Source organism: Cucurbita maxima, unplaced genomic scaffold (assembly GCF_002738345.1).
Source record: "Cucurbita maxima cultivar Rimu unplaced genomic scaffold, Cmax_1.0 Cma_Scf00029, whole genome shotgun sequence".
Lineage (NCBI taxonomy): Eukaryota > Viridiplantae > Streptophyta > Magnoliopsida > Cucurbitales > Cucurbitaceae > Cucurbita > Cucurbita maxima.
The window spans coordinates 1,845,221-1,862,573 of NW_019272045.1; the positions used below are offsets into that span (position 1 = coordinate 1,845,221).

The 17,353-nt window shown below is 37.4% G+C and overlaps 2 protein-coding genes across 2 annotated transcripts; both read left to right on the plus strand.

Annotated features, from left to right (window-relative positions):
• The first annotated feature begins 4,699 nt into the window (after positions 1-4,699).
• LOC111465614 lies at positions 4,700-6,516 on the plus strand. Its single transcript, XM_023110083.1, has 2 exons — positions 4,700-6,392; positions 6,429-6,516. The coding sequence occupies exon 1, from the start codon at positions 5,377-5,379 to the stop codon at positions 6,277-6,279; it is 903 nt and encodes a 300-aa protein (XP_022965851.1). The 5' UTR covers positions 4,700-5,376; the 3' UTR covers positions 6,280-6,392; positions 6,429-6,516.
• Positions 6,517-9,330: 2,814 nt separating this feature from the next.
• Positions 9,331-15,725, plus strand: LOC111465612 (ER membrane protein complex subunit 2-like). The gene is made up of 9 exons (XM_023110082.1): positions 9,331-9,732; positions 10,970-11,034; positions 11,154-11,202; positions 12,369-12,463; positions 12,551-12,636; positions 12,750-12,809; positions 12,914-12,995; positions 14,342-14,455; positions 15,335-15,725. The coding sequence occupies exons 1-9, from the start codon at positions 9,546-9,548 to the stop codon at positions 15,503-15,505; spliced, it is 909 nt and encodes a 302-aa protein (XP_022965850.1). The 5' UTR covers positions 9,331-9,545; the 3' UTR covers positions 15,506-15,725.
• The last annotated feature ends 1,628 nt before the right edge of the window (positions 15,726-17,353 follow it).

Genomic DNA, 17,353 nt, shown 5'->3' on the forward strand with positions numbered 1-17,353 from the left:
AAAAAAAAAAAAAACATATAAAAAAGATTGAAATATTTGAAAAGTTTAAGGACCAAGTTGAAATTAATATTAAATTGAAGGACTAAACTAAGAAAAGATCCTTTTAATCATTTCTATATAAAAGTGAAATATTTGAAAAGTATAAGGACCAAATTGAAATTAATATTAAATTGAAGGACTAAGTTGAAAAAAAGATGTCTTAATCATTGAACTATGACTCGATAAACACATTCTTAATGGAAAAACATATAAATAAGAGTGAAATATTTGAAAAGTATAAGGACCAAGTTGAAATTAATATTAAATTGAAGGATTAAACTAAGAAAATGATATGAACCAAAAAAACATTAATCATACAATATACTTCAATGACGATGTGAAGAAAATGTTGTCAAAATTATCAAAAGATAAGATAAGGAATCACTACAAGGGGAGTAAGATTCGGATTACCTTGTTGATCGAATATCTCAAGACAAGAACATTGTTTGAGATTCGAATCACTCCACAAGCAAGATCGATCATGTCTAGCTTGAATGATTCTTGTTGATCAAATATCTCAAGGCAATAACACTTGCTTGAGATTCGAATCACTCCACAAGCAAGATTGATCATGTCAAGCTTGAATGATTCTACAGGAAACCTAAACTACATAGAATTGCAAAGAAACTTAGTCATTGGCTAAAGAAGAGCACAAATGCTTCTTTTACTATATTTTTCAAGTCTCTTACAAATACAACATACATGGCTTTATATAGCCTCAAAATGAAACTACTAAAGTCATTCCAAGAGTTGTAACATTCATACTTAATGGCCATAATTAACCATTATGTAATTGTAACCTATAGTAAATAAAGTCTTAAAATACATAAATGAAATACAATAACTCTAAATTGTAACCCACCCAAAATTTATAACAATCAAACTTCATTCTTCTTCAATGTGGCATGAATTGAAACATCTTTTGATAATTTTGACAACCTTTTCTTCACATCTTCATTGAAGTATATTGTATGATTGATGTCTTTTGGTTCATATCATTCTCCACTTCTTCAAGAGGATTCGTCCTCGAATCTATTTGTGAAACTTTGCTGCAAAAAATAAGTTATGGAAATACAAAGGACCTCACAACACTCTCTCACGTGTATACACTCAAGGAATTTTAGGCCACTCTGTTTGCACTCATTTACACAAATGAATCTCTCATCCTCACCTCTCAAATTTTCTAGTAGAGCCCAGATTTGATTTTCTTTATTTTGGGTCGATTAAAAACTAAAAAGATAAAAACAAATTGAAAAGAAATGCAAAGGAAACATATATCCGATCTTGAGCCTTAAGCTCTGATACCAAATGATAAGATATGGAATCACTACAAGGGGAGTAAGATTCGGATTACCTTGTTGATCGAATATCTCAAGACAAGAACATTGTTTGAGATTCGAATCACTCCACAAGCAAGATCGATCATGTCTAGCTTGAATGATTCTTGTTGATCAAATATCTCAAGGCAATAACACTTGCTTGAGATTCGAATCACTCCACAAGCAAGATTGATCATGTCAAGCTTGAATGATTCTACAGGAAACCTAAACTACATAGAATTGCAAAGAAACTTAGTCATTGGCTAAAAAGAGCACAAATGCTTCTTTTTACTATATTCTTCCAAGTCTCCTACAAATACAACATACATGGCTTTATATAGCCTCAAAATGAAACTACTAAACATTCGTAACATTCATACTTAACGGTCATAATTAACCATTATGTAATTCTAACCTAAAGTAAATAAAAAGTCATAAAAACACTGAATTGTAACCCACCCAAAATTTATAACAATCAAACTTCACTCTTCTTCAATGTGGCATGCATTGAAACATCTTTTGATAATTTTGACAACATTTTCTTCACATCGTCATTGAAGTATATTGTATGATTGATGTTTTTTTGGTTCATATCAGAAAAGATCCCTTAATCATTGAATGATAACTCGATGAACACACTCTTGATTAAAAAATGTTTGAAAAGTATAGGGACCAAATTGAAAATAATATTAAATAAAAGGACTAAAGTGCAATATAATTATATAAGGAATGGACGTATATAATGTAACGCATGCATTATTATTCACATGTTGACGGAATAAATGTGAGATCGTGCCTTCCAATTACGCGCCCCAACTTATTCCCAAACAAAGCATGCTCACTCCCTCCCCTCTCTTTCTCTCTTTTACGTAATTATTTTTTTAAAAAATATTAAAAATCTTTTAAAATTTTAATTTCGCTACTTATTTTTAAATTATTTTATAACGATTTAATTGTAACGACTCGAAATTTTCTATGTATACATATTATAAACATTTAAAAAAATATAAATTAATTAAATATTGAGAATAAAATAAAATATACTGTAAATCAAATCAGAAAAAAAATATTAAGATATAATATCTAAGATATATTCAAAATATTATATCTAACGCATGGATTTACATGTTTTCAAAATACCTTTAAAAAAACGACACTAACTCGAAACCATAACATATGAAATAAATGAAGCATTTCTGCCTTCAATTATATAGAGACGACATTAAATTAAGTAGAAAATTTCACGTAGTTACATTAATCTTTACTTTGAAAATTATTGTTATAAATTAAAGTAAAATTGAAGGACTGAGTTGTTATTTTTAGGAAAGTTTAGGGACCGAAAGTAAATTTTAATGTAATATTTATTAGTGTAGTCTCGCACTTTTAATGAATATTAATACTGATGGACTAAGGCTCGTACCATTTAATGAATTAGAAATTCATTTATTGGATTAGGCTGGATTGTCTCGGTCTTTAATTAGCTAATAGAAAAAGTGTTGTTGGCATCTGTTTGCAGTAGTCATATTGAAGGCTCGTGAGTTCTTCCATGTTGACTCTTGCTCTAGCATTATAACTAGCACGATGACTCGAGCTTATTTAGGATTTCATGACCGGAGCGTTAAAAAATAGAACCCGAACTTACTCTATTACCTTAAGAGATTTTCTTTCCTATTGGTTGACTTAGAGGCTAGAACGTTAGAAAATGGATTCCCGTACCATTTCTTTAGCAACAAAGAGAGGTACGGGAATTGGAAAACCCTATATATATATTTTAACCCGCTAAATCACACTAGCAAACAAAATTATTATCAAACTAGACAAAAAAAAAAAAAAAAAAAAAAAAAAAAAAAAAAAAAAAAAAAAAAAAAAAAAAAAAAAAAAAAAANTCGTCATAAAAATATTAAAAATTAAACTCGATGATATTAGATATTTTTTAAAATGGTATGTTTTAAGATATTAAATATCGGAGTTGAGAGTCTTTGTCAAACTCTTTAGATATTTATGTAATTAATAGGTTAAATTAATAAAAGATATTGAGGTGTGGACGATGAGAATCTCACATTGGTTGGGGAGAAGAACAAACATGTGTAAACTTTTCCCTAGTAAGACATATTTTAAAGCATTGAGTAGAAGCCTGAAAATGAAAAACCCAAAGAAGACAATATTGGCTAGCAGTGAGCCTGAGTCGTTACAAATGGTATAAGAGACAGACACCGAACTATGTGCCATGAGGAGGTTGTTCCCCGAAGGGAGATATGACTAGTTGTCACTTCGATATTGGTTTATTTGCTTATAGTCATGTAACCTAAAAAATTCGAGTACGTTCGTAGATCGACATCATTAGTTAGGTCACCCACAAATCCGAAAATAAGGTTAACCAATATATTGGATAAGTGAGATTTTTTTTTTTTAAATAATTAGAAAAAAAAAAAAAATCCGACACCCAACTTGAAAATAGTGGGTTAAGTTGTGAAGTTTATTCGAGTTGTTAGGGTCACTAACCCAACCAACCCGAACTTTTTGGTTGGTACAAAAGATTCTCTCAATCTAACCCAATTCGTATACACCTTTACTATGTTCGAATTATTCAAAATTTGAACGTTTATGAACGAAAATAAGTTTCGAAATTTAAATTTGAAGAGTTTTTTTTGGATTGATTGTTGGATAAGATGGGGGCAGTGATTTTACATAACATAGGATATAGAAAGAAGATGGTGGGTTTGCCACCTTGAATGTCTCTTTCTCTTCTTTGTATTTTATCTTTTGGTCTCTTCATCTCTCACACGAATATATGACAGCTCAAAGCTTCCCTTTAGAGAGAGAAGAGAGAAACCCTACCTTCTTTTCCCTTTTATTTTCTCGTCGATCAATGTCTTGGATCTCGGTGAATAGCGGTGGACTTGAGCTGTATAAATAGTATCAAAGCTAGTCACTAGACGATACGAGGCACTGGTGTAGGACTAGACCCTTTTATGACAATACGTAATAGGCTGAAGCGAACAATATCTACTAATAGTGGGACATAACCATAGCATAAGGAGTCATCACTAGCGATTATTTGTTCTATGTTGTTTGTCACTCCTCGAAGTCAAGATAGGGTCGAAGCTCAACAGCTAACTCAAGCACCCATCTAGTTCCATTCTATACTCGACCCTATAAAACAAAAATTTTCACCCAACATCCCATGGCCTTTTGAGTGATTTCAACCGATTTTATTTTATTTTGGGCTAAATTACATTAAAGTACTATTTACCGTTAAATTTAAGACCTTTGATTTATATTTTGTACTAAATTCCTTATTCATCCGCTCTCTTTTTGGCGCTTTTTTTTTTTTTTCCTTTTTTTATTTTTTTCCTTCTTTTTCTTTGGTTAATTTGTTTGGAGGAAGAAGAGGAGTATACTTTTTCTTTGTTTACATCTCTTCTCTGTCGCTTTTCTTCATTATTTTACATTCTACATTCCGCAAATTTGTCTTTAATTTTCCCATTCGTTATCAATTCTTCTCTTCAAACCAAAATCCCTTCCCCTCACCCTCTAATCTTCGTGGGTGTTTGCTTATACCCTTCAAGAATCCTTCCATTTCCATGGCGGATGAAGCCCAACGACCTGTTCTTCAACCCATTTCTCAGATGGGGTTTCGTTTTCTTCAATTTTCTCTTTGATTTCTTCGATTTGGAGTGGATTTTGAAGCTGTTCTTCAACCCATTTCTCAGTTGGGGTTTCGTTTTCTTCAATTTTCTCTCTGATTTCTTCGATTTGGAGTCGATTTTGAAGCTTTTCTGAGATGGGTTTTGTTGTTCATCTCTGATCATTGCTGATTTAAACCTGTTTTTCAACTCTTTTCTCAGATGGGGTTTCGTTTTCTTCAATTTTCTCTCTGATTTCTTTGATTCAGAGTGGATTTTGAAGCTTTTCTGAGATGGTTTTTGTTGTTCACCTCTGATCATTGCCGATTTAAACCTGTTTTTGCACTCTCTGTCTCGCCTTCCCCTGATTTCTGAAGCTCTCAACTCAGAAAATGAGGGATTTCCCATCGTGTTTTGGGGAAAACGGCGTCCAAGTTGCAGATTTCTCTTCTTCCAACAATGGTAAGACAGCTCAAAACCTTGTCACTTGTGTTTATCAATGTCGATTACGAGGGCGTTCTTGTCTGATTAGTATTACTTGGAGTAAAAATCTGATGGGTCAAGGGCTAAGCATTGCCATTGATGATACCTCAAATCAATGTGTCTGTAAAGTTGATATCAAGCCATGGCTGTTCTCTAAACGAAAAGGGTCTAAAAGTTTAGAAGCTTATTCTTGTAAAATTGATATATATTGGGATCTTTCCAACGCCAAATTTGGATCTGGGCCTGAGCCATTGGAGGGTTATTATGTGGGAATTGTTGTTGATAAACAAATGGTTCTTGTTCTTGGGGATTTGAGAAAAGAAGCTTTCAAAAAGTCAAATTCCTCCCCTGTTCCTTCATCTGCTGTATTCATTTCCAAGAAGGAGCATATTTTTGGGAAGAAATTGTTCTGTTCCAAAGCTCAGTTTTGTGATAATGGTCAGATTCATGATATTAATATCGAGTGCGATACGAATGGTGTTAGCGAACCGTGCTTGATTCTTCGAGTCGATTCGAAGACCGTGTTGCAGGTGAAGCGGCTGCAGTGGAAGTTTAGAGGGAACCATACCATTTTGGTTGAAGGGCTTGCAGTGGAAGTGTTTTGGGATGTTCATAGTTGGTTGTTTAGTTCATCAGCTGGGAACAATGCTGTTTTTATGTTCAAAACATGTTTGTCTGCTGAAAAGTTGTGGGGAAGTCAACCAGTTTGTGATCCTAATGTCTTGTCCTGGTCTTTCTCACAGAGATTTTCAGACAGCAAAACACAAGATCTTGGTTTCTCATTGATGTTACATGCTTGGAAGAATGAATAGAGAAATGGTTTTTGTATTCTTTTTCTAATTTTTAACAAAAAAAAGAGAAACTCGTAGCGATCGAGAGATTTTTATCATCTCTTCTTGCTTCGATTACGTTCGATCCGATAAAAGATCGTCATTGTCTTCTTGAGTAAACTGAGCCATTTGATTGTATGAACTTTTTCATTGCTGGCTAGTACATATCTAATATATGATCACTTGTTTTAGCTTGTTATTCAATTTGTTCTGCTCGAACCATTTGATTTTTCGGGGTCGATATTACTCGATGCCCTTGATCACTCACGAACTTTGGTTCTTGTGTGCTGACATCATTTACTTTGCTTTGTTCGACGATTTCTCGGGTTTTTTGTCTTTTGTTGTAGGAGATTCTTCTGTTGCAGACAAGCATGGATTTGCTGTTTGGTTAGTCATTCCAACTGTTACAAGTTATGCTTACTTGTTTAGTGTATTTGAGTTTGGCACCAATGCTTACCTTTAGAGTCATGAAAGGGCCAGTAAACTGTTGTTGTGAGATCCCACGTCGGTTGGGGAGGAGAACGAAACATTCTTTATAAGAGTGTGGAAACCTCTCCTTAGCGGACGCGTTTTAAAACCTTGAGGGGAAACCCGGAAGGGAAACCCCAAGGAGGACAATATTTGCTAGCGGTTGGTTTAGGTTGTTACAAATGGTATTGGAGGCAGACACCGGACGGTGTGCCAGCGAGGACGCTAGAGCCCTAAAGGGGTGAATTGTAAGATCTTACATCGGTTGGAGAGGAAAACAAAACATTTCTTATAAGGTGTGAAAATCTCTCCCTAGTCGACGCATTCTAAAAGCCTTGAGGGGAAGCCTGGAAGGGAAAACCCAAAAAGGACAACATTTGCTCGCGGTGAGTTTGGGTGGTTATAAATGGATCAGAGCTAGAAACCAGACGGTATGCCAACGAGGACATTGAGTCCCCAAGGGGGTGGATTGTGAGATCCCACGTCGATTGAAGAGTGTAATAAAGCATTCCTTATAAGGGGAAGCCTAAAAGGAAAACCCAAAGAAAACAATATCTACTAGCGGTGGGTTTGAGCTGTTACAAATGGTATTAGAGCTCGACACGGGGCAGTGTGCCAGCGAGGATGCTGAACGGTTGGAGATGGAAACAAAACATTTCTTATAAGATGTGGAAATCTCTCCCCTATATCAGTAGAGCACTAGATTCTAGGTGTGCTTAATCTTCCCACTCTAGTACTCGTCGACACTTGAGTAGAACTCAACTGGTTAAGACATATACCATTGACAAAGAACTCGAGAGTTCAAACTCTCCCACCCCACGTGTTGAACTCGGTTTGCTTTTGTTTTTTCTCATTTATGTAGCATACATTGCAGGCTTCCTTCCAAGACGACGAACCCGACCACATCTGCTCGTGATTGATCTTTTCAGCTGCCAGTTTGCTGTTCGTGTTTTAAGCTCATGGATCGAAGTTTACATGTCGCTCGCTACGTACTCGTGAGGTTCGTCCTTCTCGTAAGTATTTATAGCTTAGTAGTACTCCTTGTAAAGATTAAAAGCATCCTCTCAAGCTGCTCTAAGTTTTGAAAGTTTAATATACGAGTCGGGTTTCTCGTTCGATCCTAATGAGGTTGTCGGGTTTGAATATGGTTGCTATGGGGGTGAACGAGGAAGTTTGAGCTTAACAATAAGGTCAATGGTAGATGATGAAGCATTCCATTGCTACAATACTTGTATTACCATGAAAAGGAGTCCGATTCGAAAGTCGGGTCGATAATGTATCTCTTGTGATTGATTGTTCGAATACGACAATTTATCAAAATTTGATTGTTGAAAAAAAGAAAAAAGAGCGTCCACATGAGCCGACGACCTGAACCATTAAGGTTGGGTTGGGTCAACCTTTTTCAATCTGGGTTGTGTTGGGTCATTCTTTTGACCTGTGTTAACTCGACCAACTCGAAAATAGGGTTACAATCCAACTCAACCCATTTTAAAGATTATTACGAAAATGAAGAATATTTGATGTCTATAACCGATATTAGGGATGCATTGTAACTTTTAAATATTTGATATTTAAGTTTCATAAGATTTTAGTTATTAATGTAACATCTAAGTATACAAGTAATTTATTTTTAAATAATTAAAAAAAAAACAACAAAACTAATTCAAAATATAGAATTAGATTTGGTTGGGGTGTGAATTCTATTCAAATTACTTGGTTCACCAACTTAACTAACTTAAATTTCGGGTTAGTTCAAAAGATTTGTCATCGAGCATAGTTCTCATTAATCTAATCAACTTGGTTTAATCGATGTAACGTTCGAAGACCAAGCCCACCGCTAATAGATATTGTTCTCTTTGGGCTTCCCCTTAAGGATTTAAAACGCGTCTACTAGGGAACGGTTTCCACACTCTTATAAATGGTGTTTCGTCACAATCTACTCCCTTCAGGGCCCAGCGTCCTTGCTAGCACTCGTTCCTTTCTCCAATCGATGTGGGACCCCACCAAATCCACCCTATTTTAGGCCACCATCCTTACTGGCACACCTTTTCGTGTCTGGTTCTGGCTCTGATATCATTTGTAATGCACCAAGCCCAAGCTCATTGTTAACAAATATTGTTTTCTTTTAAGTTTTCCCTTTCGGGCTTCCCCTTAAGGATTTAGACGCGTCTGTTAAAGAAAGGTTTCCAGACCCTTACAAATGATGTTTCATTCTATTCCTCAACCAACGTGGGATTGTAGGATGTCACAATCGATTTTTCTGCTTCGACTTGAATTTATTAATTCTACATATCCATTCTCTTTAAAATTTGTCCATATCATGCTTTTCTCAATATTTCCATCAACAAGGATGAATTTGAATATTTCTGAAAACATCCATGAAAAAGAAGATAAAAAGAAACGGAAAAATCCTTGCTTTAGTTCCTTAGCCATGGATTTTTTAGTGGGCACCAACAAGGAGAAAGATCTTAGTTTGGATGAGCAAATCCTAATTGATTTGATCAGACCCATAAAATGAAAAAATCCGCCCCATTTGATTGGATGAGACCCACAAATCCAAAATCAAAATCCAAACTCCAAAACCCAAAACCAAACAGATCCGACCCATATTCCATTTTGGCGATCCAAGTCAAATTCCCTCTCTCTCTTCCCTCCATTGCACCCAGTAGATCCAAACAGCCGGCCGGCGAGGGAACTGGGCCGAGAAGGTCTGTACTTAACTGCAAATTCTTTGTAATTCTCGATCCGATTTTCTCGGCCACTCTCTGAATTTCGCGAAGATGGTGAGTAAAGCAGAGGAGGCCGAGTTGAATAGACTCGAGACTCAGGTCGATAATGGAGGCGGGGGTGCTTGGGAGTATCTTTGCCTTGTCAGGAAGCTCAAAGTTCGCCGTTCTGATAAGGTCTTAAATCATGGATTATCGATCTTGAATGATTCCCGGAAGCGATCCGGTCTCGGCCACGAGGGTGAGTTTTAGCCTGTTTGTTGATTCTTCAATCTGGATTTGAAGATATGATCTCTTCTAGATTCATTTGTTTTGTAATGCTTGGATTTTGGAGAAATCAATTCGGTTTTGATCATTGTCATTTAGATTCAAGTTAATTGAGGTTTCTTTGTTTATTCCAATTTGAATTCGGTGGTGGAGCTTTGTGCATCATGCTCTGTGATTTTGTTTTGGATTCCTGTATTCTGGTTCCTGCTTAATTAGTAGATTATGATGTGAAAAATTGCAGCTCAAATGATGATAGCTTTAAGAACAAGAGCCTAAATAGTTGGATGGACTAACAGTGGTTTTCATTGCCAAATGGTTCATTAGAAGAAACCTTGAATATGAGTTTTTCTTCATGTACTCTTTTAATTATGGTGCCTAACTGCGCGCTAACCTAGATCCCGCAAAGGGTGTTGGTCGATTAAGACAATAGGACGGAGGTTATGGAAGTCGAAATCCGCTTAGGAGGTGTAATAACTCACTTGCCGAATCAACTAGCCCCGAAAATGGATGGCGCTGAAGCGCGACCTATACTCGGCCGTCGGGGCAAATGCTAGGCCTCGATGAGTAGGAGGGCACGTTGGTCGCTGCAAAACCTTGGGCGGAGCGGCCATCGGTGCAGATTTTGGTGGTAGAAGCAAATATTCAAATGAGAACTTTGAAGAACTTGGAAGGCCAAAGAGGGGAAAGGTTCCATGTGAATGGCACTTGCACATGGATTATTGGCTCCTAAAAAATCACCCCATTCATCCAAAAGAGAAGGGGCCTATGTATTTGCATGAACTCTGTAGATTTGACTCTATCTACACTCGGAGCCAATCCCCTATTGGTCTTGCCACCACGCTGCAGAATGGGAGCTCATATGGAGACTTTTCTTTCTGGTGTAACTGCGGTGGAACATAACAAACTCCTTCCACGTTCAATTTACTTTTTCGATTAGGAACTCTTAGTCGAGTTTGATGACAAGATTGATTTTGTGTTCGGGGGGAAAGAGAAAAGGAGAGGAACCACTAAGCTGGTCCTTGTTTGGTCATAAGGATAATGGTTCTTTTGAATATATGGATTAAAATTCTTCCTTACTCTCTCTTTTCTTTTTGTTATTGTTGACTTGTTGTGTTGTATAATAGAAGATTTATCATTAGAAATCTTCCATCCTTATGCCTCTAAATTTTAGTGAAAATGTCTTCCTGACTATGATCTGTTGGTTGGTGCAGAATGGACCCTGTATGAACAGGTAGCTATTGCAGCACTGGACTGCCAAGCTATAGATGTTGCAAAGGTGCAATTTACGCTTCGGTTCATAAAATTTTAATATGGTCATTTGATCACTTTTGGTTTTGAGAACTTTATGCCATGGAATGAATGATGAACGCCTTACACTCTGCAATGTTTTTGTAGGATTGCATAAAGGTTCTTCAGAAGAAGTTTCCACAGAGTAAAAGAGTTGGTATGCTAAAAATAATTTATAGTATTTCGATACAGTATTCTTGTTTGATTTTGTAATTGAGGTTGACCCTATGTTTCGTGTTCGTATCTGATAATTCTTTTTTATGGGAAACAAGGAAAACAGATAAGATTAAAAGAGGGAACCCTTAGGGATGAGGAATCCCTCAGTCTGAAACGGAGGATCAAAAAATAAAAGGACTCGAATCTCGATTGATGAGAATTTTCCCTGCATTACATAAAGATTTGTGTAGAGCATTCCAAGTAGAGACAGAAAACTATACACTTTCACACAAAAAAATGCTCAAGGGAGTGTTATCTGAAAATCGTCTGCTATTTCTTTCTTTCCATAAGCCCGAAAAAGAGCTCTGCAGGCATTCAACCACAAAATCTTAGTTTTCTCTTTAAGCTACTCGATGGAGAGAGGCTTATGAAGGCCATCGTGGGTGCTCCAAGCTAATCTGAACGCACTCGGGATGGAACGCCAACCCTTATAAGCAAAGGGAATTGAGCTACTGGCCATGGATTGAAAACCACTGGAGTGGCCTAGCCTACCTACCCAAGATAAATATGGCAAACTAGTTGTGAGATCCCACATCGGTTGGGGAGGAGAACGAAACACCCTTTATAAGGGTATGAAAACCTTTCCCTAGTAGACACGTTTTAAAACCTTGCAGGGAAGCCCGAAAGGGAAAGCCCAAAGAGGATAATATGTGCTAGCGGTGGACCTGAACCATTACAAATGGTATTAGGGCCAGACACCGAGCAATGTGCCATCGAGGAGGTTGTTCCCTGAAGGGGGGTAGACACGAGGCGGTGTGCCAGTAAGGACGTTGGGCCCCGAGGGGGGTAGATTGTGAGATCCCACATCAGTTGGGGAGGAGAACGAAACACCCTTTATGAGGGTGTGGAAACCTTTCCATAGTAGACTCGTTTTAAAATCTTGTGGGGAAGCCCAAAAGGAAAAGTTCAAAGATGACAATATTTGCTAGTGATGGGCTTGGGCTGTTACACTAGTTGGCCTGGCCTACTAGTCTCAACTAGTTTCTCTAACTGTGGATAGAATTTCTGTTTATTGTTGATCAGCTACTTGAATGTTGTTAATCTAATATGATTTACTTGATAGATATTATAAGTATTTTAATGGATTATAGGACTACCTTGTCACAGGGAGGCTAGAGGCTATGCTGCTTGAAGCAAAGGGACTTTGGTCCGAGGCAGAAAAAGCTTACGCCAGCCTTTTGGAAGAAAACCCGTTTGATCAAGTAGCTATTTCGACCGTTCTTCGTGAAGCAATTTATATGTATTTTTTATTTTTTAGTTTTTACCATGCAATGTGGATTTAATGGCAGGTAGTACAGAAAAGGAGGGTGGCTCTGGCGAAAGCACAAGGCAACACTGCTGGGGCTATCGAACGCCTCAACAAATATCTTGAAACGTGAGCGAAATTTTTGCATTCCTCTTATTCGAAAAGCTTTAAAAGGAGTCTTTCAGATTTCTTTTTACTATCTTACATAAGTCATGGCTGGATTTTTTCTTCCTTTATCATAGATTTATGGCTGATCATGATGCCTGGAGAGAACTGGCTGAATTATATATTTCTCTCAAAATGTAAGCAATTTCCCTGTTCGAGTTTTTTTCTATTGATTACTACTGACCGAATCAGTCTATTGTGTTCCCAATTGAGAGATCTGTATTGTGTATCTGTGTCTTAGGTACAAGCAGGCGGTTTTTTGCTATGAGGAGCTGATATTATCTCAGCCCACAGTTCCTCTGCATCACTTAGCTTATGCAGATGTAAGTAGCTCTTCGTTCACGATTGCTCGTATCTTCCGCTTCTTTAACTTTAATGTTCTAGGGAAGTTTATTGGGGTATAAAGTTCGTACATTCTTTGTTCATAATTCATAAATTTGACCGAGCTTTATGTCGGTGCTGGCTGCACGGGTCCTTTATTAGATCATATTGATTGTCTAATGATTCCTTTCTCCTGCAATCTTATAAAATATGAGGTAGGAAGGTCGATTTTTAAAATAGCAGAATGTTTTGAGTTGAGTAGTCCTGGAAAGACGTATGTGATAGCGTTAGATTTAAGGCCTCGCTTTCTGTAATTATTAGCTTGGCTAGATTCTTCTGGACTGGAGTGACTTTCTTTGAGTGGTTTCCCTTTGTAGGGCTATTGATTTAGTGTTGCCCTTGTATATTCATTCATTGAAGGCTTGGTTTCTTTCTTAAAAAGAACTAGACTCTAATGGAAAGCATCAGAGGTCCGTAGCCAAGAGAGCTAGCTTCCGATTCACCGGATTCCCTATACCAAGCCTGTTTCTCACGTCTTGGGGCACTTAGATAGAATTTCAAACAAACAAATAAGATATATAGAATTCCTACTACAAACTGATTGTGTAACGGCCCAATCCCACAGCTAGTAGATATTGTTTTTTTTGTGCTTTCCCTTTCGGGCTTTCCCTTAAGGTTTTTAAACGCGTTTGCTAGGGAGAGGTTTTCACACCCTTAAAAAGAATGCTTCGTTCTCCTCCCCAACTAATGTGGAATCTCACAATTCACCCCCCTTCAGGGCTTAGTTTCCTCGTTGACACTTGTTCCCTTCTCCAATTGATATGGGACCCCTCAATCCACTCTCCTTTGGAGCCCAGCATCCTTGCTGGCACATCGCCTCCTATCCACCCCCTTTGAGGCTCAGCCTCCTCATTGGCACATTATTCGGTGTTTGGCTCTGATACCATTTGTAACGGCCCAAGCCCATCGCTAACAAATATTGTCCTCTTCGGGCTTTTCCTTTTGAGATTCCTTTTAAGGTTTTTGAAACACGTCTACTAGGGAGAGATTTTCACACCTTTATAAAATATGTTTCGTTCTCCTCCCCAACTGATGTGGATCTCACATATTGGATTATAGTTATCAACCTTCTACTACTAGAGAAGAATGTTCCTTCCAAGCCGTTCCACAAGATCCCAGACGGAATGAGACCTAGGATTTTGATCCAACTGAAGTCATAAACAAGTCATCTGATGATCGACTTGAGACGGGGCTGGGGTCCTGGGAAAGTAATGTTTTTGTATATTTCTCTTTTGAGTGTTTTACACCTAAGATAACAGCTGAAAAGTACCCACATTTCTAAATACAGGTACTTTACACACTAGGCGGCCTAGAAAACCTTCAGACAGCAAAGAAATACTATGCGTCTACTATAGACTTGACTGGAGGCAAAAATACGAGAGCCCTGTTCGGCATTTGCTTGGTAAGCTCTCTCTGCCAATCTTCTGCACCACAGCAATTGTTATACTCATTATAACCATGCGTTTGATACTCCTCACTGTCATGGAATATCTCCTTCATTTTCGGCTAATAACTCGAGCTTTATGTTTCCTCTGTGTTCCTTTGTACCTCTATGATAAGACTTCGTCAGCTTTTGTCCTAAAATGAAAGTTCAATTATCATTAGTCTCTGAACTTCGAGTAACAGTCCAAGCCCACTACTAATAAATATTGTCTTTTTTGAGCTTTCTCTTTCGGGCTTCTCTTCACGGTTTTGAAAATGCATCGTCTGTTAGGGAGAGGTTTCCACACTCTTATAAATAATGCTTCGTTCTCGACCCCAATCGATGTAGGATCTCACCATTAAGGTGGGGAAATGAGATCCCACATCGATTGCAGAGGAGAACGAAACATTCTTTATAAGGGTGTGGAAATCTCTCTTTAGCAGACGTGTTTTAAAAACCTCGAGGGGAAAGCTCAAAGAGGACAATATCTGCTAGCGCGGTGGGCTTGGGCTTGGGCTGTTACATCCTCGTTCCTTCTTTAAGGTGTTTTATGTTGATTTGTTATCTGGTAAAATAGTAACAAAACCCGACATGGCACCATGTAGAAGTTGACATGTTACCACATCAACTTCTCATACGCACGAGACAATATGGCATAGTCTCGAGGTCTATTTCCACATGGTGCCATGTCAGGACCGAAACGAACTAAAGTAGCGACGATCAAAGCGTTTAAAGTCTAAAGTATGCAGACCAGAAGTATAATTCCTCACAGACTTAAAACAAAAGCAAGTCACCTAGAATTCCTCGCATTCCCGTCGTTTTTCGAGCTAATTTTTGTCCTTTTCTTTTGTTAAACAGTGTACTTCTGCCATTGCACAACTGAGTCGAGGCCGAAACAAGGAAGACAAGGAGGGTCCAGAGCTGCAGTCTTTAGCAGCAACAGCCTTGGAAAAAGATTACAAACAAAGAGCTCCACAGAAGCTTTCTCTGCTTTCTTCTGTATTGAAGAGCTTGAAAGTGTCTCCATAACTTTTCCTCCTTTGAACTGTACCTCTCCCTTTCTCTCTCTAGGATTAAGTGTTTAGCAACTGGTAGTTGATATCAATTCATTTCCTTATGATTTTTCCCTATGAAAGTTCTTCTATTTCCATAAACTCCTAAATATGGGAAGTGATGTATTTTTAAGCCTAATTTAATGATGGCCCAGCTACAATAGATAGATATAAGAGATCTTCTTGTTCTTCTTTCACTATGATTGATTCTCATGCTCCAAATATCGGGCTCAAATCGATCGTCAAATGAAGAATTTGACAAAAGCAGAGCCTCCCGTGGAGGCGTGAAGTTGGTGAGCTGTATTATTGGTGTCATGGTCATGCTCGTTTAGAGCGTGTTGCCCATGACTGCATGCCCATGTCAAGCCAAATCTTTTATGTTTTTCCATGTTGTAATGTTTTTCTTACGTTTCAGAAAATCATGTCTAGGCCTCAAAATGTACTATAGGGGATATGATTAGTTGTCAGCGGATATGACTAGTTGTCAACTCCTCCCTACCTGATAGTTATATTGGGGGATATGACTAGTTGTCAGCTTCTCACTACCCTATAGTTATATACAGTAAGTCGTTGTTGTTGTCTTTTGCTTACATTCCCATATAATACAAATTTCAATTTCTCAAATCTTGCTTTCAAAACTCTCTTTCGAAATCTCTCTACCCCCGTTTTTTAAAACTTTATTCTTGAACTGGGGCTCTAGAAGCTCGAGCAAACGTCGTTTGGCCGTAGGCAACGTAAGAACGAATAGGTTTAATTCACTTGCTGCTGTGAAGTGAGTGCCGCACAATCGCAAGTTCATTGCCATCAAAGTACGATTATGACATTAGGTAGCTATCTCAAACAGTTTAGAATTTAGAAATCTTTGGTCATTTTCGGTAACCTGGTCGATGTACACGACTCAGCTATGAGTTAGTACCCGACACAAGTTTGAGAGGCACATGCCACCTTTTATTTTGTTATTGAGTACTATAAATATGCTATAATAGTGTTATTATTTTGCCACTTTTGGGATAAAATTATAAATATGAATATTTTTTTTTTTTTGGATATTATGGTGTTAATTTGGGATCAATGAAAGCATATTATTTAGAAAAGAAAGGCAGTTGGTAAGGAAATGACAAATTATCTTTTTAGTTGTTTAATATTTTTCTTTTAATTCTTTTTTCTTTTTTTCTAATTTAGTTAACATTTAAATATTAATTTACTCAAAAGGTCGATAATTATTTAATTTTTAATTTTTAAAAAAAGTCGACTTAGTTGGGTAGGATTTGAACCAATGACATCAAATTTTGGAGATCAAGCTCAACTAGGGGCGCTTTCTTATTATATTTTCAAAACCCGAGTCAGGTTGTTCGTCACAATATACGGGACCTTAAATCCACAAAAACTTTATTTTTATTTTTGTATTTATAAAATGTATTTAATTTAATTAAAAACTAGTTTTAAAGACGTTCATGAATCAACTAAACGAAAGTTTTCATGTATTCGAACACGGCCCAACCCAAATAGATTAATAATCCAACTCAAATCACACTCATTAGGTTGGTCGGGTCGATTAAGTTTTTTGAATCATTGTGTAACCACCCAAGTTTACCAGGGCTTTCCCTTATGGGCGTTGGGCTCCAAAAGGAGATGGACATTAGGGGTGTGTCAACGAGGAGGTTGGGTCCTGAATGAGGATGGATTGGGGGGTCCCGTAAGGGGGTGGACTGTAAGATCCCACGTCGGTTGGAGAGGAGAGAGGATGTTGGGTTCGTAAGGGAGTGAACTGTGAGATCCCACGTCGGTTGGAGAGGGGAATGAAACATTTCTTATAAGAGTGAAA

Excerpts from the sequence above, each read along its gene's own strand:
- LOC111465614 (XM_023110083.1), top strand. The coding sequence starts at position 5,377 with ATGAGGGATTTCCCATCGTGTTTTGGGGAAAACGGCGTCCAAGTTGCA.
- LOC111465612 (XM_023110082.1), top strand. The coding sequence starts at position 9,546 with ATGGTGAGTAAAGCAGAGGAGGCCGAGTTGAATAGACTCGAGACTCAG. Across the intron at positions 9,733-10,969 it reads ATCCGGTCTCGGCCACGAGG|AATGGACCCTGTATGAACAG; the intron begins GTGAGTTTTAGC and ends TGGTTGGTGCAG. Across the intron at positions 11,203-12,368 it reads TCCACAGAGTAAAAGAGTTG|GGAGGCTAGAGGCTATGCTG; the intron begins GTATGCTAAAAA and ends ACCTTGTCACAG.